Source organism: Xenopus laevis, chromosome 7L (assembly GCF_017654675.1).
Source record: "Xenopus laevis strain J_2021 chromosome 7L, Xenopus_laevis_v10.1, whole genome shotgun sequence".
Lineage (NCBI taxonomy): Eukaryota > Metazoa > Chordata > Amphibia > Anura > Pipidae > Xenopus > Xenopus laevis.
The window spans coordinates 111,544,861-111,565,552 of NC_054383.1; the positions used below are offsets into that span (position 1 = coordinate 111,544,861).

The 20,692-nt window shown below is 38.6% G+C and overlaps 1 protein-coding gene across 1 annotated transcript; it reads left to right on the plus strand.

Annotated features, from left to right (window-relative positions):
• The first annotated feature begins 4,018 nt into the window (after positions 1 to 4,018).
• rcvrn.2.L (recoverin, gene 2 L homeolog) lies at positions 4,019 to 20,490 on the plus strand. Its single transcript, NM_001094065.1, is given in 3 exon segments — positions 4,019 to 4,480; positions 17,435 to 17,546; positions 20,202 to 20,490. Coding segments are annotated over 3 exon segments (579 nt in total). The 5' UTR covers positions 4,019 to 4,099; the 3' UTR covers positions 20,288 to 20,490.
• The last annotated feature ends 202 nt before the right edge of the window (positions 20,491 to 20,692 follow it).

Below are 20,692 nucleotides of genomic sequence, written 5' to 3' on the forward strand. Positions count from 1 at the left end.
AAAGATGCCCCAATAGCTCCCCATATTCTTTTCTGCTGATTCACTGCACATGCTCTGTGCTGCTGTCACTTACTGAGCTTAGGGACCCACTCACAATATTCTGTATATACAGAATAGAAATGTCACAATATAAGGCTGATTAGTAATTATTACAGATAATTATTACATGGCAGCACAGAAACCAGTGCAATTAGCATCAGGATTTAATAGTCAGCCCTGTAGCATCAGCTTATATTACAGACCAACCTCATTTTCTGCTGGATAATTAGTGACGGCCCCTAAGTTTAGTTTCTCAACAGCTGCTCAGAGCCCACTGAGCATGTGAGTGTCGCAGACACTTTCCAAGATGGTGACCAAGTTTAAAGGATAATTCAACCTGTGGGGAAAAAAATCTGTACCCCCAGGTAGACCCTCCTCCCCCCAGGCTAACTACCCCGCCCCCGGGAAATGCCCCATACTTTGTACTTACCCCTCGGCGCAGATTCTTCCAGCTGAGTTGCACGCATCTATCTTCCTGCTCCTCTGTAAACTGACTGGGAGATCGGTATGTGACAATTGTGCATGCACGGAATTACACGGAAATTGCCAATCTATGAATCAGTTTACAGAGGAGCCGGAAGATGGATGTGTGCAACTCCGCTGGAAAAATCTGTGCCGAGGGGTAAGTACAAAGTATGGGGCATTTCCCCGGGGAGGTAGTTAGCCTGGGGGAAGGAGGTCTACCTGGGGTGGGGGATACGGGTTATTTTTCCCACAGGTTGAATTCTCCTTTAAAGTTCTGGATCATTACTGCTATTGAGAAGCTAAAACTCTAGGGTGGTGCAATAAGTTGAGTATGTAAAATATGGCATTTTTAATCATATTCACTTTTGGGGTTTAGTTCTCCTTTAAATAAATATCTCATTTACAGTGTTTCTATACCCTAAGCCAAATAGTTAGGCACAAAAAAATCTTGGAAGGTGAATTACATTTCTGAATTCCCTAGAGAGGTGGTGATAAGATGCTCACATCAGGACCTAGAGGCTCTAGTAGGTCGAAGTTGGGACCAAGGAGCAAGCTGTATACAGAAAAGTTACGTTTGTAGGCATATCCAGGCAAAAGATCAGGGCAGACAGCGAGCAGTGAAGTCAGAATCAAGCTAAAAAATAGCAATTTAGGAGCATTAACAAGAAAGACCTCCAACCTACTAGAGCTGCTAGGCCCTGACACTATATTTGGGCCTGGAACCTGGGTCTTTGGCATCCTTTTATGTTGATCAACGACGTACGCAATGATGTTACTACGCAGCCATCTTGAATATGAAGCAGAGTGCTCCGCAACAGAGATCTCCAGACAGTTCAATGGTTGGAGTTACATTCGACAATAACAAATTGTCAATATGGGGAAGCTGAATATTATTTTCCTCTTGTTATTCTTTTCGGCAGATTGAAAGTCATCCGGTAAATGCAGCCAATAATAACTCATGTTTACATTATCAGATCACGTACAATAGCTGCCAGTAATTTAACCACTCACAACCTGAGAAGGGGTGAGTCAGGGTACGGTTTCTTCAATGATCTGCAGAACATATGGAGATTATCTTATGTGCTCAGGATAGTACTTCTTATAAAGGCACGATGTTAATCACTTCGCTTCACCTAACACAACCTTCATACAACTACTACAAACGCTGTACTAGTCAAGCAAGCTGACAAAATGTCTGTCTGTGTTTACCTGGCTAAATAAAAAGGTGTTTTTTTATTCCACTTGACATATGTCTCTTTGCTGCTGTTGCTCTGCATTAAAGGGACAGTATACACTTGCATTTTAACATGAGCCGAACGAATAGGATTTGGGCTGTACATGTTTTTTGTCTATTGTTTTAATTAAGAAATATATGGTATCTGTTATTCCTGGCACTAAACATAAGAATATGAAGACTTCTGTCACTTCTGGTCCCAAATAACTTCAAAGGAGCTGACAAAACTAATTACCAGTCCACTGGGAAGCCCTCTGATAATAAGCTGCTCAACGGCTGCTACTTAGCTTAGGGAACATGTTTGTTTGTTCATAAGTAGATAGGGAACTCTGAACAAATTGCCCTGTTTCTAAAGGAAAGTGGAGGTGATTTTACTGAACATAGCCCAACTTTGAAATCAGTGTTTTATAATGGCAAATAAATAGGAAATTATGGTTATTTTAATTAAAACAGGCAGAAAGGCAGAATGTAATTTCAGCACAAGCCCTATTTCAAATCTCATTTTTAACAAAGGTGTTTTAAGGATGCACTGACCTGGTTGCAGGTGGGTGATAATCAAACAATGTAGGTCTCTATAAAAAATATATTGCATAAAACAGCTCATATGTAAAACCCTGCTTCATGTAAATAAACCATTTTCATAATAAAGTAATTTTTTAGTAGTATGTGCCATTGGGTAATCCTAAATAGAAAACTGACATTTTAAAAAATAAGGGCAGTCCCCTGGGATCGTACGATTCACTGTGCACACAAACATACCAACAAAGCACACGTTAGGTCAAATGAGCCAATTAACAGACAGAGTTCTGTATTTTGCTTCCACACTTCTTCCTGTTACAGTTAGAGTTGAAGTATTTCTGGTCAGGTGATCTCTGAGACAGCACAGAGACCATCACGAAATGGTGGCTCAAGGCAACAGATGTTAAAGGGCAATATTTACTTAAATATATATTTCAGTTTGATAAGATTCTTTAATATGCCACTTAATGTGATATAAACTGTTTATTTTAGGGGTATAGTTTTCCTTTAAGGGTTATTTATCAAAGGTCAAGTTGGTTTTTACCCTGAAAAATTCGAGGAGGTATTTTTCAGTCAAAACTCAAATTTTCTGGTAAAAGAAAAACTCAAATTTTTCAGGATTTTTTTTTTTAATTGAAATTTTCAAGATTTGTTTTACCCGAACCTGGAAATAGCTCAAATCCAAAAATATTCCAGCTAAAACCTGTCAAGTATAAATCATTGGCAAATGTCCCTTCAACCATCTCAAAATCTTTGTAGCCTTCATGATGTTTGGGTTTTTTTCAGTGGGTTTCGCTTGAAAACTCGATTAATTTGAGTTTTCAGGTTTTTCACTGATTCCACTGGTTCGAAGTAGAACGAAAAGCCGAACTTTAACTAAAAAGTCGGCTATTTTGTTCAACTGCATGTGCGTTTGCTCCGGGAAATTTGAAGAGAGAAATAGATGGAAGAAAATCGTTCCGTAGTGCTCACTGGTATAACCCCGGGCCGGGGCAGTTTTCTGCTGATAGGAGCACCGGCCTGGGATTTCAGGTAAGTCAATACAATCGCTTGGGGGTGCCTAACATTTGGCACCCCCAAGTGCACCAAGCTTTTCCTTCTCCTTTAAGATGGAAATAAAAAAATATATACTACTACATGTATATATATAACTTATACAGTAGTATAAACTATACACTACTATATATAAACTCATTTTATAGCTTTTATATAAAAACATATTGCTATCTTTGGACTGTAAGCTCTTTTGGGCAGGGCCCTCTTTACCTCTTGTAATGTTTTTTTGGTTGTTTCTCTTTTTTATATAATCTGTATGTACAGTGTACACAGCCATTTATTGTACAGTGCTGCAGAATATGTTGGCATGAATAATAATAATAATAATTAAAGCTTTATACAGTGCTGAGTTCCAATAGAAGTTCCCATTGGGATAATAATGTGATTTTATAAAATGCCACTGTTGACATTTTAATTATATGATAAATAATGATAGACAAGTGATGAATATTTTTAATTTTAGTAAGTGAAGTCTGGACTGGGAAAAATGCAATTAGGAAAAAAAAGAACATCAGGAGGAAATTAAAGACCAGTCTAAATCTTCTCAGGATAGAAAGATAAAGACATTACTAAGCCTTTCTTCTTAAACACTCTTGAGAGATAAAGAAGAGGTGGGCCATTAGCATTACTGATGTAATACGCAGGTTGGGAGTCTATAAAAGAGGAGGCTCATGACTGTAATATCTCCACTCTAGTTTAGGGCAGGCTTGAAGGACATTTTGTCGGGTGAAAAGATTTAAAAAACACAGATTCCACGGCTGCAGGTTTTAGAGCAGCAGGGTGACTATGGGGAACGCCAAGAGTGGGGCTATTTCAAAAGAGATCCTGGAAGATCTTAAAGAAAACACAAGGTATTCAGATGACGAACTCTGCAAATGGTACGAGAGTTTCAACAAGCAGTGTCCCGATGGCAAAATCACCCGCACCGAGTTTGAGAAGATCTATGCCAATTTCTTCCCCAATTCTGATCCCAAGAGCTACGCCCGGCACGTGTTCCGTAGCTTCGACACCAATGAAGATGGTACATTAGACTTTAGGGAGTACATCATTGCCCTGCACCTCACTTCTTCTGGAAAAACCAGCCTCAAACTAGAATGGGCATTTTCCCTGTTTGATGTAGACAAGAACGGGGAAATCAGCAAGGTGGAAGTGCTTGAGATTATCACTGTAAGTACATATCATCCTCTGATCATCTGTGTAGAACATGGATGCACTATGCTAGAATTGTTTACACGCCTATAGAAGACATTATCGGGCAACAACAGTATGATTCCCAGAATTAGCACTTATTTTTCTCCTTATGAATCGTATTATTGGCTTATGTGTTTCAGAGAGATGCCTTCTTAAAGGGGTTAAAATTAAAAATTTCAACCTTTAAATTAACTTTAGTATGATGCAGAGAGTGATAACACGATTTGCAATTGCTTTTCATTTCATATTATATGGGATTTTTGAGTTAATTAGCTTTTTATTCAGCAGCTCTCCGGTTTGCGATTTCAGCAATCTGGTCGCTAGGGTCCACATTACCCTAGTAACATGCATTGATTTGAATAAGAGAATGGAATATGAATAGGAGAGGAGAGAGCAATAACAATAAGGGGCACATTTACTTAGTTCGAGTGAAGGAATATAATAAAAAAAACTTCAAATTTCAAATGATTTTTTTGGCTACTTCGACCATCAAATTGGCTACTTCGACCTTCGACTAAGACTACGAATCGAACAATTCGAATTAAAAATCGTTCGATATTCAACCATTCAATAGTCGAAGTACTGTCTCTTTAAAAAAAACTTTGACCCCCTACTTCGCCATCTAAAACCTACCGAGCATCAATGTTAGCCTATGGGGAAGGTCCCCATAGGCTTTCTTACAATTTTCTGGTCGAAGAAAAATAGTTCGATCGATGGATTCAAATTCTTCGAAACGTTTGATTCGAAGGATTTAATCGATTTTTCATTTGATCGTTCGATCGAAAGAATTGTGGTAAATCCTTCGACTTCGATATTCGAAGGATTTAACTTCGACAGTCAAATATCGAGGGTTAATTAACCCTCAATAGTCGACCCTAAGTAAATGTGCCCCCATATGTGTTGCCTTAGAGCTTTTATTTTTTTTAGAAGGGGTCAGTGACCCCTATATCAAAGCTGGAAAATAGTCAGAAAAGAAGAAGGAGAATAATTTAAAAACTATAAAAAAATGAAGACCAATTGAAAAGTTGCTTAGAATTAGACATTTTATAACATGCTAAAAATTAACCTAAAGGTGAACCACTCCTTTAACTGCAAATTTTCAACCATAGTTCATGCTTCTAATTTTATGCATACCAACTGATAACACCATTCTGCATTTAATGATCAAGTGCACTTAAAGAATGAAAATAGAAATGATTTCCCCTAGATGTATGAATCCCTAATTGTATTTATATTTTGCTAATTGCAAAGCTTTATGTCAGTCCAGGGCCACCCTAGGCACCAGATCCCTAACCATACGCCTACATTTTGGCAACTGGCACATGCACCAATCACAAAGGAAGAAATATTCTACTGCAGCATTTAGCTGCAAGTGTCTGGTGATGAGAGTATATAGAAATATATAGGCACCCCCTAAAATTTCTGCCTGAGGCTTTTTTGTTTTATGCTGGCTTGATTTTCTTTTCTTATATTAGAAATGTTCCAGTAAAAAAAAAAGACATTCCTTAGGACTGTGGCCCATGGGGATTTTCCACAAGGGATTGTGACTGGCTACAAATAGGCTGGATTGTTTCCTACTGGGCATAATAAACTACATACCCAAACAACATAGCCTATTTCTAGCCTTGTTTACAGAGTAGCTATTAATCTCCCAATGCTACATAATCCTAAAGGCCCTAAGTAATTACTGTACATGAAGTACAACTGACTAACAATGAGAGTAACAACGGGAATATTATATTGAGAAAGCTTTCCAACAGAATATGTGTGTGGATTAAGTTTAAGAAGATGTCATTAAAGGTGGCCATAGACCGTAGAGGTCTGCTCGTTTGGTAATGTCCCCAAATGAGCGGATCTCTCCCCGATATGCCCACATTGAAGTGGGCGATATCGGGCTGATATGATCATTGGGCCCTAGGGGATAATGGATCCAATACGGTCAGCTGGATCACAGGACTGCACAGATGCCGCATGACTTTCGGCCAGATATCAATCGGGGAAGCCCGTCGGATGGTCCCACACAATAAGCTACCGACTCGGTGTATGGGGGCCATTAGTCTCCTACTAGTAAATCATTAAAAGACTACAAATTAGCAAAGGGAAACAAACATATACTACTAAAAGTCTTTGTACATTCCACTATGTTTCCTAAGATTTGTATCACTTACCCTTGTATTCCACAAAGACTACTAGGCATTAGGTACAGTGCTCACAGTGCCCTGCGCTTCCAAGTGTATATGTTCTGAATGATGCATAATGTAGGGGCATTCCACAGGATTACCATGTGCCACCCAGGAGCTCTGGGGAAAAATCCTTGGATTTACTGGGGGGTTGGGGGTGCCTAATATATATAGGTCAGATTCCATATCTGAATTCCTAGTGGTAAATTTGGTTTTCAGCCAAATCCAAAATGTATTCAGTGCAATCCTAATATAACTATAAATTTGCATTTGTAAGGCCACAAATGTATTGTATTGCTACTTTATATTACTCATCTTTCTATTCAGGCCTCTCCTATTCATATTCTGGTCTCTTATTCATATCAGTGCATGGTTGCTAGGGGGATTTGGGCCCTAGCATTTAGATTGCTGAGAGAGCTGCTGAATAACTAGAAATAGAAAATGAAAAATAACAAAAAATAGAAAATGAAAACCTATTGCACATTATCTCAGAATATCACTCTCTACATCCAGCGTCGGATTTCCCGGACGGGCACCGCTAGGCTACGTAGTCCGCACTACCCCCCGCATGAAATTGTCAGCACTGGGGAGCTGTGCGTCCCCAGTGCTCCACATAGAGCGGCTGGACCACATGCCGCCCTAGGCCTCGCCACAAATCCAGGCCTGTCTACATCATACTAAAATTAACTCAAAGGTGACCAACCCCTGTAAAAGAGAGAAAACACATGACAGGGGCAGCATCAATCTGACGGGCCCCTCCCAACAACCCCAAGCTTCACCCCCCCTTTCCTTAAATAACAAACCAACCACATCTGATATCTTGGGTGAAAAAGACAGCAGCTTATTTATTAAATCACATAAATAACAACCAACATAAACCAAAAGCATTGAGTGTAGGGCAATATACCATCACATTTATCAAATATTTAACTATTAGCTTACTATTAACATCTGATAGCTGCTGAAGGCTGCAAAGAACTGTATCTAATAGCGAGGGGCCTGTCTGCTGTCCTTCCTAGACACGGCTTTCCTCCTCATGCCTCTTCTACTGGGCCCCTTCCATCACTTTGGCCCCAGGCCTAACCCCTGTTACACCCTTCACTTGTTACCACTTTACTTCTTTTTTTCTTAAATGGGCGTTGGTTTAGGCAGTCTCTCCCTCTTAAAAGCTGCTCAGCAGTTGGCGGGGGAGGATTTAGCACACAGTTTGAAACCAAGGCACAGGAGGTGTTTACATAAAGAATTGTTACTAAACAGAGAAGTAAAATTCCTTTTTTACTATGATTAGAGGTAAATAAGTTAGGGACCACCATGTGGGGTTTTACCTTGACGTGGTATGGTGGCTTATCAATATTATGATCATAACTTTGTAACATGCACTTGCATATTTACTTGAATCAATAAGACAGGGCTCTAAACGTTTTGAAATTGGTCTCAGGTGTGCACCCACAACCCCCCTATTTTTATATCCATTAAATGTATAAATTTAGAACAGTTTTGGGGGTCGGCGACCCCCCTCCCAGTAATTGGAAAAAGTTATTTCTGGTAATCTATCCCAAAACTACTAGTTGTTTGAAGGTGAACCACCCCTTTAACCCATCCCAATAATAACCCAGGAACTACAACCCCCATAAACCCTAACCTCCTCTTAATGTATCCTTATTCCTGGCCCTGTCGTTCCTAGTTCCTGGCTCAATCCCCCTGGCATTCTAAAAAGGGAAATGGAGTATCCACACATCAGTGCACGTGCTACTAAAGTGATTTTGTGGTTAATGCAAATAGCAGTTTTGCCCAATATGATAATTCTATTAACTGTTTTATCACTTTATCCTTTTAACACAGTTACTACTTATAATCAACGTTCTTACATTAAAGACATATTAGCAGATATTGATACAAATAACGGAAAAAAATATACTGAAATATATGCACACAAAACTGTATCTATATGGATAAAGCTGACAAGTCTTTTATAGCTAAACCTGAATCTGAACTCCAGCTGGTGAAAAATCAAATTGCTCCTTCCTGAATCCTTCCTCAAACGTAACCCCTATTCCCTTCTATTCTATGGGAGTGCGGCAGAGTAAATAGGCAATTGTAGACAGGGAGTAGGTTTTTTCCTGTGAGGGTGAAGTCATTTGAGAGCCAGTAAGTAATTTCCTTAAACAGCATCATCATACACAGATGTGTGTTTGTTACAAAAGCGCCAAGCGCACCTTCAAAAATAACAATCAAAAAAGTTTATTTCCAACACAACTAATTATAGACAACATGTTTCACTAGATATAATTTTGCAATACGTTAAAAAGCTGGTCAACAGAGCTCATGTGGTTTATTCATAGCTCTGTGTCATATATTGCTATTCTATAAAATAATAAAATCACATGACTGTAAGGGGCCCATTCACTAAGTTCGAGTGAAGGAATAGAAGAAAAAATACTTCGAATTTCGAAGTGTTTTTTTGGCTACTTCGACCATTGAATGGGCTACTTCGACCTTCGACTACGACTTCGAATCGAATGATTCGAACTAAAAATAGTTCGACTATTCGACCATTCGATAGTCGAAGTACTGTCTCTTTAAGAAAAAACTTCAACCCCCTAGTTCGCCACCTAGAAGCTACCGAAGTCAATGTTAGCCTATGGGGAAGGTCCCCATAGGCTTGGCTATCTTTTTTTGGTCGAAGGATAATCCTTCAATCGTTCAATCAAACTATTTGCGCGAAATCCTCCGACTTCGATATTCGAAGTATTTTAATTCCCCAGTCGAATATCGAGAGTTAATTAACCCTCGATATTCAACCCTTAATACATCTGCCTCTAAGGCTCACTACAACTTTTTTTTCAGCATTTGGTGCAGTTTTTTTAAAAAAAAAAAAATCTCACGTTTGAATATACAAATTAGAGTTCTTATTGGGTTTTGTATTTATCTGAATCGGTATTTCGGAGATTTGTTATTCAACAAAATTGATTTATGCAATGTATCCCTAATACAGAGATTTCAGACTGTTTGTGGCCACCATATTGGATCTATCCTTCTTATCTTGAGGGCAAATGTGCAAGCTTTATCCTTGCCAATCTACCACAGCATCATTATATATTGACAGCTGACTATAATAAAAAGTAGCAATAACAATAAATGTGTTGCCTTACAGAGCATTTGTTTTTAGATGGGGTCAGTGACCCCCATTTGAAAGCTGGAAAGAGTCAGAAGAAGAAAGCAAATAAATTAAAAACTATAAAAAATAACCGCCTATTTTTACAAGCATAAATTTTATTCCACAATCAAAAAAAAATTTTTTGCTAAAACAATAGAAAATGAATAATAAAAAAGAAAGATAATCCAAAAGCTATATTCAAGTATCGGATCCGTTTTCCAAAAAACTCAAAATTGCGGGAAGTTCATCTCCCATAAACTCCATTTTAATTAAATTTTAAAAATGATTTAATTTTTCTCTGTAATAATAAAACAGTATCCAAACAAGATACAATTAATCCTTATTGGAAGCAAAACAATCCTCTTTGGTTTATTTCATGTTTAAAGGATTTTTAGTAGACAAAGGGCCAGATTCAAGTCGATGAGAAAAAGGTTTATCAAGTGAAAACTCATGGATGAGATTCAATTTGAGATACAATTCAATTCAGAAAAACATCTCACTGTTTATCACGTGAAAACTCGAAGTATACATTTCTTAGGAAAAAAGAGCAATGTATTTATCTAGCCACCCCCCTTGATCTCACAGCATTACTAACGATTTAGTGTCCGAGTTAACTAGTCATGACAGATAGCCATAATCGTGTAACTGAATTAGCAGTGGGGCAGGTTGCTTGCAGAGATCCCAAGTGCTATGAACAGCTGCTTTAGTAAAGGCTAGATAAAAAGACTGATCTTACTATGCACAGAAGGTGGATCCCCTTTGCTGTCAGTCAGAATAAACCTGACATGTTCAGCCACTAAGCTGTAGAAAATTAAGCAACTTCTATCTATCCATTCAGCTGCGGCTATTTGCACAATGTCCCATGCAGTGGGCAAAGTGTAAAAAAAACGGCCAATTACAGCCTTTTTTGTTGTTTGTTTTTTGGCACTGCGTGGGGCATGGTAATTGAGTCCTTTTGAGTTGCACCTATGGGTGATGTAAATTCCAAGGGGTACAAAGTGTAACAAAAAATGTCTCTTTGTGCCTGTTTTTTGTACTTTGCACCATAGTTACATAGTTAAATTGGGTTGAAAAAAGACAAAGTCCATCAAGTTCAACCCCTCCAAATGAAAACCCAGCATCCATACACACACCCCTCCCTACTTTAAATTAAATTCTATATACCCATACCTATACTAACTATAGAGCTTAGTATCACAATAGCCTTTGATATTATGTCTGTCCCAAAAAATCATCCAAGCCATTCTTGTAAACTTTGTAAAAGAGCCAAGGACACCAGACAACTGTGGCTGTGGTTTGTGTTATAACATTAGCTAGAATCTCAGCCATAAAGCATAACAGAAGTGCTGCTTTGTAAAGACAAAACATGCTGTTCCCCTAAAACATCACCTTATTTTGACATATTAATAAATATGCCCCTATATGTTAAGTTTCCATAAGGTCTGCTGGGCACAACACTGATGAACAGTACATACTGGGACTGCACCTCTACGAGAGTTATATATACCTGACACACTTTGAATAAACTTATATAATATTATAATGCATAACAAATAAGAGTAAGAGCAAAAACATGGGAAGGTATGGCGCAGTTTTTGGCGCCGGTGTCCGTTTTTCGAAAAAAAATTTCGAAAGATTTTTTTGACGCCGCCGAATTTTTACCGCGAATTTTCGCGGGCGTTTCGCGAATTTATTCGCTCGGCGCGAATCGCGCAAATTCGCCGCAAATTCGCGCCTGGCGAATAAATTCGCCCATCACTATCTACAACATGGAAAGCACCCCAGTGCATCAGACATAGTTTGAATGTTTTCTAGTATTTATGAGCAGAAGGCCTGGACCAAAACCCAGATACCTTCTCTTGTAAAGTCTTTGGGTCACACTGTCTCTCTCTCAACTGGACCCAAAATTCTTCCATTTAAGAGCACAGAGAGAGAATGTGGCTTTATTCATAGGGGTAGTTCACCTTAAAACCAACTTTCAACTTATTATAATATATACAGTGATATTCTGAGGCAATTTGCAATCGATCTTCATTTTTTATTTCTTTTCTAGGTTTTTGAATTACAGGGATCCGTTAAATGGAAACCCGTTATCTAGTAAGATCTAAATTACGGAAAGGCCGTCTCCCATAGACTCCATTTTAATCAAATAATTCACATTTGTAAAAATAATTTTCTTTTTCTCTGTATTAAAAACACAGTACATTGTACTTGATCCAAACTAAGATATAATTAATCCTTTTTAAAGGCAAAATAAACCTACTGGGTTTAATTCATGTTTACATTTATTTTTTTTAGTAGACTTAAGGCATGGAGATCCAAATTATAGAAAGACCACTTTTCCGGAAAACCCCAGGTCCCATACGTATACAAATTTGTAACTAATGTATTATTAAGTAGCTAGAGGCCCATTTAACCTAACAACCATTCATGCAGCAACAGAAAATGACAATAAAAATAATAATAAAATTGAAGCCTCATAGGGCAACACTTTTGGGTTGCAGGGGTCACTGACCCCCCAACAGCCAGATGGCATATTAAACTGAAATCTTTAAAGAGGCAAATAATCTAAAACAATAACATAAATAAATAAAAATTGAATATCAATTTTAAAGCTGTTATAAATACCCGATTCTATAACTTCACAAGTGAACGTGAAGGTGGGCTACCCCTTTCATCTCACTATGCTATAAAGCAAATATGTTAATTCTGCAAAAAGACTGTCCAATGAAAAATCCATAGTTCAAGGTTACCAATGAGGGGCCATTATTTCTGTTTCTTTTCAATTAAGACTTAATCAATGGGCTTTGCTTTGTTTTTTTAATTCATTGCTGTGGGGTACAGTTTCAAACAATAATAACAAGAATGAGTTATCGCCTGCTGTGTGTGTAGAGGTGAATCAGACGTGACTGGCAGTCTGATTAATGGGAAGCGCCGCACGAATGTACTAACAATGTTACCCCATGGAAACCTTGGTATTTTATTTAGGCGGTCGTTGTCTCAAGCCCATAATAAAGATTCGATTCATATACATATATTAAATATAGATTCTGCTACTGCTTCTCTCTATGGTGTAATACAGGTATGGGATCTGTTATATAGAAACCCATTATCCAGAAAGCTACAAATTATGGGAAAGCCATCTCCCATAGACTCCATTTTAATCAAATCATTCAGATTTCTAAAAATCTTTCTTTTTTTTAACTAAGATATAATTTATCCTTATTGGAGGCAAAACAACCCAGTTGGTTTATTAAGTGGGTTATTTACTAAACCTCTAATTATCTGAGTTGAAAAAAAAAAAAGCCTGTCCAGAAAAATTTGAGGTTTAGTAAATAACCCCTTTAATATGGTGATCCAAATTAAATAATGATCCCTAATCCGGAAAGCCCAAGGTCCCAAACATTTTGAATAATAGGTCCCATACCTGTATTTTGTAATCTCCCTTGGTGGTTCTTTGGGCACAAGTAAGTCCTGCAGTTGGTATGGATCCGCAGCCAAGAAGCAGGTTGCAGGTAAGACCTTCCGATGCAGATATAGATGCAGGTTTGCAGGCTGTGGGTAGGGTTTTGGGTCTTATCTACAGCATATTTTATGCTTTTACACATTTTTTAAAATATTTTTCTGTCCCAGTCAATCCAGTTTGCAGCAACAGTATTCCTGTTTAATGATGTTCAGTGGGTTGCAGATCGGGTTGCAGATAAGGCAGTTGTGTGTCGGGTAGCGGATTTAAATGCGGATCCGGGTTGGGTCCAGGTTCCAATAACTGGACTCACCCAGGACTATACAGCAAAACCTAATTTCTAATAGAAATCTGACTTCTATACCATAATAATAAAGTAGCTTTTTTGTCTCCAAAGCCAAAAAAAACATGAGGCCAACAGCAATGTGAGTTTAAGCATTTAAAAATGAAACAGAAGAAATGCCCTTGACAGGTTTATAAGTGAATGAATTAAGAACGTTGCTGCTTGTCTAATATTAATTTACATTAGTTAATACATTAGAGACCTTATTGCCATCTTTTATCAGCATATCAAGGACAGGCAGAATGTACCTGTATTACAGAAGCTGAGCTTTCAGTTCTTGTTAAGTACCACTTGTGCCAGCGGCAAGCAGCACCCGCTGAATGGAAATGCCCTCACTGAGCAACAGTCATGAGCAAGACTAATGGGGAATGCCATAAAAGCCACTGGCAGAAAAATATGAGCAGTGCCACTATTTTGAACATAGGCGGAGCGTTGGGAGAAATAGTGGAATGGTTTTTGCTCTTCTATAAGAAGCTATGAAATGTAACTTTTCATATGGAGCAAAATCATAACTTATCTAGTACAGTGTATGGCAAGTTACCTGTTTACCAAGGGTGCCTATTTGTTACTAGAAGGTTTCTGCTGCTTGTGGGGTCAGCAATAATGATAGGGATGTGCCGGTCAGTTCTGATTCTCTTCACCGAGGATGAGTGGGGGATCATCAGTACATGTCATTGTTATGTTTATTGATTGTTGGGTTCATATGGACACAGCCCTTTACAATCCCAACTTAAAGGGTCATGGAAAAATGTTTTTTTCAAAATGAATCAGTTAATAGTGCTGCTCCAGCAGAATTCTGCATTGAAATCCGTTTCTCAAAAGAGCAAACTGATTTTTTTATATTTAATTTTGAAATCTGACATGGGGCTAGATATATTGTCAGTTTCCCAGCTGCCCCCAGTCATGTGACTTGTGCTCTGATAAACTTCAGTCACTCTTTACTGCTGTACTGCAAGTTGGAGTGATCTCACCCCCCCCCCCAGCAGCCTAACAACAGAACAATGGGAAGGTAACCAGATAGCAGCTCCCTAACACAAGATAACAGCTGCCTGGTAGATATAAGAACAGCGCTCAATAGTAAAATCCATGTCCCACTGAGACACATTCATTTACATTGAGTAGGAGAAACAACAGCCTGCCAGAAAGCAGTTCCATCCTAAAGTGCTGGCTCTGAAAGCAGATGACCAGGCAAAATGACCTGAGATGGCTGCCTACACACCAATATAACAACTAAAAAAATATACTTGCTGGTACATGAATTCAATTTTAAATAGTAGAATGAATTACTTGTAAACAGTGCAATTTAGAAATAAAAACATCATAAAAATCATGAATCCCTTTAATCCTTAGGTCTGGTTTTGTCTTTTTTTTTACTCCCTTAAAGGGCTATATTGAGTGCATTTCCCAATGCATTTTTCATTCAATCAACTTTTATAAAATTATGAGAACGAAACAAGTGCTTTCAGGTGAGTCTTATTAGGGGCACGGAGGACAATTAGAGGCAATTCTGGTCTGTAGATACTGCAGGTAAAGCCCCTCTAAGTGACCCCAACAGACTATGCTGGTCTAGAGCATAAACCAAAGTGTGAAAGAAGATCACCTGGCAATCAATGTCACAGCTACAGAGGCCCTTTAAAGATAATGGGAACTGAAATTGAGGAACAGCTTTGTCACAAAAGCCAGCACAGAACAGCATGTACAGGAGTGAAGCCACTAATCCTATTAAAACATCAGAGAGGTCAAAAGAAAATCATGACAGGGATGACGCTGGTATTTAGCAGCTTGAAGGTCATTTGTACTGCACTTAGCAACAAGGTTCTCTAATCCCTTGAGGTGAGCTGAAAAGATTTCAAGTGATGCAGAATGCTAATGTAGCAAAGACTCGTATCCCCCAAAACCCACTGCTGCTGTAAAACCAGGGCAAAAAAAATCTCTATTAGTACAGGTATCCATTATCAAGAAACCCATTATCCAGAAAGATCTGAATTATGGGAAGGCCGTCTTTCATAGACTCCAGTTAAATCAAACAATTCACATTTTGTTTAAATGATTACCCTTTTCTCTGTAATAATATAACGGTATTTTGTACTTGATTCCAACTAAGATACAATTAATCCTTATTGAGGCAAAACAATCCTATTGGGTTTAATTAGTGTTTCAATGTTTTTAAGCAGACGTAAGGTATAGAGATCCTTATCCAGAAAACCCCAGGTCCTGAGCATTCTGGATAACAGGTCTCATACCCTTATAAGGCAACCAATAATATGCTTTGCGTTACATATAGGGGTTATTTATCAAAGGTCAAGTGTTGGATTTTTTTTTTTTACCTCGAATGAACTCGATTGGTATCTTATTTAAGATGAAACTCGCATGGGAGTCCTGCAACCCGAAAACTCGAATTGATCGAGTTTTCAGCAAAAAAAACCTTAAATCACTCGAATCATTCGAGTTTTACCCTCCGAAAAAAACTCAAACATCAAACAGGCTGTTAACCTCTTCAAATGGTTCAAGTGACCTCTGCCATTGACTTCTCCATAACCTCAACAGGTTTTAGCTGGTGTATTTTCTGATTCAAACTTTTTCCAGAGTCAGGGTATAATAAATCTCAAATATTCAATCTTTCTTTAAAATATTCACGTTTTCTTTTTAAACCAGAAAACCAAAAAAGACAACTCAGAAACTTGAATTTTCGTGGAAAACAACAACTTGAACCTTACTAAAGCTGCCCCCTAATGTTTAATCACATCAGTCTGAACCCCATAGCAACTTGCAATCTAATTTTCATACTATCAGTATGTAGTTTTACTGTGGGGGGAGCCTAAAGAAAAAAAGTAGAACATGCAAACTCCCCCAGTGCCCTGGTCAGAATCAAACTTAAGATCTCAGCACTGGAAGGTTGCAATAATGATAATGGTTCCATAGGGCTGAAAGGTAGAATTACTGCCAAGTTGTTAAGCAGGCACCCCTAGTGATTCTGGTTATTTACCTCCTGCTCTGGACCAGTGCACCAGTCCTTGGTACTTTTATCATGAGATTGTGGCATTGCTATACTGTTCCATTGTCCCGGGCATCTTCTATGCCACAGTAGGTAAGCCCACGTACAGTGCAGATTTTGCTGATTTATTTACCATGCATGCACCTAGCTTCAATGGGCATAGGGGATACAACAGCTATTGAGGGGTGGGGAGAACAGTGTAGAGAGCCCAGCAGGGTCCAAACCGATAAGAAGTACTAACCATATTTGCAAGATAGGTTATCTCATACAAAAGATATGGGTATTGGTTGACAAATGAACTGCATAGGTGCTTCTAATGTTCTGGGTGTGCAACCAACTGCATAAAGATAATATGATAATTTCCCCATCTATGTGAGTGTGTGTCCAAACTGGATCCAGCCATTTGACCTTCATGTTGAACATTGGGGTCTTCTCATGTGTGGACAGAATTCCCCAATCGATTTCTGGCTAAAAGTTGGGCAGATGTCGATCGGATAGGTTTAAAAAAAACCATCGGATCGAGGACAGCATCGGTTTGTTAATGTGATTCTCGATCCAACCTCCTGTATTCTTCTCATTTTGATCCAATCATTGGGCCCTAGGGTCCATGATCGGATCAGCCTAATATCACCCACATCAAGGTGGACATATCGGGCAGAGATCTGCTCGTTAGTCAACAGATCTCCCTTTGTATGGCAAGCTTTAAAGCTGGGCTTTGGTTTGAGTTATCATCCTATAACCAGATATCAGCACACTGATTATATATATATATATACTTTTGAATTTTTATAGGCAATATTCAAGATGATCCCACCAGAAGAGCAGAAGAAACTGCCAGATGATGAAAATACCCCACAAAAAAGAGCAGACAAGCTATGGGCCTACTTCAAAAAGACTGAGGAAGGTAACACTATTAACAGTCTGAGAATTCATTTGGGAAGTAGATTGACATTGATGTAGTTGCAGTGGTTCCCCGCAGAACTTGATTCGCTTTAAATACAAGAGATTATTACTGAATAAGGGCTTTTACACCCATGCATTTTGTCCTGCGTTCCCCTGCAGTGGCTTTTTTTGTTTTACTCCACAAGAGAACATATGAGCAGTAGTGTAAGTAGATGTTAGTGGGCTCAACAGTAAATTCAATTTAGGACTCCAAAACACTTGAAGTTCATAGACCTGACTATTTTGCCAATCTGACTGTTTGTTCTCTGTCAGTTAGAGTTTCTAAGGCTAATGGAATAGTGCTGCACAAATATGGCAGCCTCCTCATACAGGAACATGGGGGATCAGATGGGTAATGTAACAGCGTCAGGCAATACTTTTATGGCAAAATAAAAGCATGCAAAAACTATTTTATGATAGATGTGAAAAAGATTTATTTATTGGTGTCAGTATCTTATAAAAGTCTGACCTACAAAATGTGATCAAAATCTCCTGTGTAGTTTAGCCCCTGAAGGAATTGTTCAGTGTAAAAATAAAAACTGGGTAAATAGATAGGCTGTGCAAAATAAAAACTGTTTCTAATATAGTTAGTTAGGCATAAATGTAATGTATAAAGACTGGAGTGACTAGATGTCCAATATAATAGCCAGAACACTACTTCCTGCTTTTCAGCTCTCTACTGATTGGTTACCAGGCAGTAACCAATCAGTGACTTGAGGGAGCGCAACATGGGTCATAACTGTTGCTTTTGAATCTGAGCTGACTGCTAAGGATCAAATGCAAACTCACTGAACAGTTATGTCCCATGTGGCCCCAGTTCAAGTCACTGACTAACTCAGAATTAGAGAGCTGCAAAGCAGGAAGTAGTGTTCTGGCTATTATGTTAGACATCCAGTCACTCCAGCCTTTATACGTTACATTTTTGCCTAACTAACTATATTAGAAAAACATTTTTATTCTGTACAGCCTATGTATTTACCCAGTTTTTATTTTACACTGAACTATTCCTTTAAGCTTCCCATTATGTAAGATACAAATATGGGAGACTATAAAGCTTTTCTGCAGCAAATAGTTTCAAAGACACTCATTGGAGGCAAAACAATCCTGTTGGGTAGAATTAATGTTTTAATGATTTTTTACTAGACTGACGGTATGGTGATGCATATTATGGAAAGATCTCCTATGCAGAAAACCCCAGGTCCTGAGAATTCTGGATAACAGGACCCATACCTGTACCCCGTCCTGCTCAGATAATTCAGCATGGGATCCCTACATATGCTAAATATCATCATTTATTTAATGTATATAGCATTGCCAAGTTATGCAGCACTTTACATTCATTAATACATAAAAACATAGGGGCAAATTCACTAAGATGCGAAGCGCCGAACGCTAGCGTTAATTCGCTAGCGTTTGGCATTTTCGCTACTGCGCAAATTCACTAACGAACGCTGGCGTAGTTTCGCTAGTGTTACTTCGCAACCTTACGCCAGGCGAAGTTTCGCTAGCGACGAAACTACGCAAATTCACTAACTTGCGCAGTGTACTGAACGCTACCTTTTACGCTAGACTTCCTTCGCCACCTCAGACCTGGCGAAGCGCAATAGAGTAGATAGGGATTGTTTCAAAAAAAGTCCATTTTTTTTCTAAGTCCCAAAAAAACGCTGGCGTGTTTTCTACATGATGGCTGATAGGCTGAAAAAGATCGAAAATTTTCCTGACTCATGGCAACTTACCTATACAGTGGGCACATGTGTAGGGCAAAATAAAAATTTTATTTGCAGATTTGAAGGTTTTCTAGGCATTTGTAGTGCAGATACGTGTTCCTCCATTGAAATTTGAATTTCGCGCCGTATGCAAATTAGCCTTCGCTAGCGTAACTTTGCTTTATATAGCGAATCAACGCTAGCGCAACTTCGCAACCTTACGCTACCCCTGTGCGCAACTTCGGATTTTAGTGAATTTGCGGAGCCCTGGCGAAACTACGCCTGGCGAAGTGCGGCGAAGTTGCGCCTGGCGCAACTTCGCATCTTAGTGAATTTGCCCCATAGTCTTTCAGTTATTTAACGAACATAGTTTACAGAGTAAGAAATAGGGCCAGAGGGCATTACTCCCAAGAGCTTACAATCAAAAGATAAAGTTCTGTACTTAAAATACAATGACAGACAGCTTGGCCACTTTAACTAAAGCAGCAACTTATGAATCCAAACAATCTTGGCCAAACAGGTGCCTTCCCAAGGGCATGGCTAGCGTTCAAGTTTGGCAGAATAGACAGATAATAAACTTGGCACAAATATCTGCCTGCAGGTTAATGCACAATGTTGTATATTTAGTGCAATTCTAGTACTATGAGCAAAAAGGCCAAGTACAGAAAGCCTGAAAATGATTCTTGTCAGCAAGCTATCAGTGTGCACAGACATGCCGCGAATGCTATTTCACAGTCTGACAGATACTTATGCCTATGTTTATTTATTGGATCATTTGCAATGACACCCATATATTGTTGGCTGAACTAAACGATTTAGGGGAGAAATATATTTCCTACCGTCAGCGACTCAATTTACGAGAGCCCCGGCGCATGCTTTATTCATTTTTATTGTTTTTCATTACTATGCAGCTAAAATAGCCGAGGGAGAATTCATCCAAGGCGTTATGATGAACGACGAGATCATGAGGCTTATTCAGTACGACCCGAAGAAATAAGCAGCCACCACTGAAGGAAGAGAAGATGGGGAAGCCCAAGTGAATGCCAATAAAATTCCGTGTGTTTGTGTTTGTGAGACAGCAATTCTTTTTCTCCATTTCAGAATAAAGTCATACAATGCATGTGTTGGTTTTAAAGCGCCAGTGCAATAAACTTATCCAGAAAAAACTTCTGGACTATATGGCACTAGTGACAAACCAAACAATGTTTTATTTCAGTTATTTACATTTTCTCCTTCAATAATATTAATATTCAGTAAACATCAGAATTGAGACAGTTATGCAGCTTATCCCACTACAGTTACTGTAAGAAGTAGTGAATTTTCCATTGTCTCATGTCACAGGTTTGGAGGGGGGGAAAAAAGTCTCATTTCGCATGAAATCCAGTCCTGGAATTGACATATG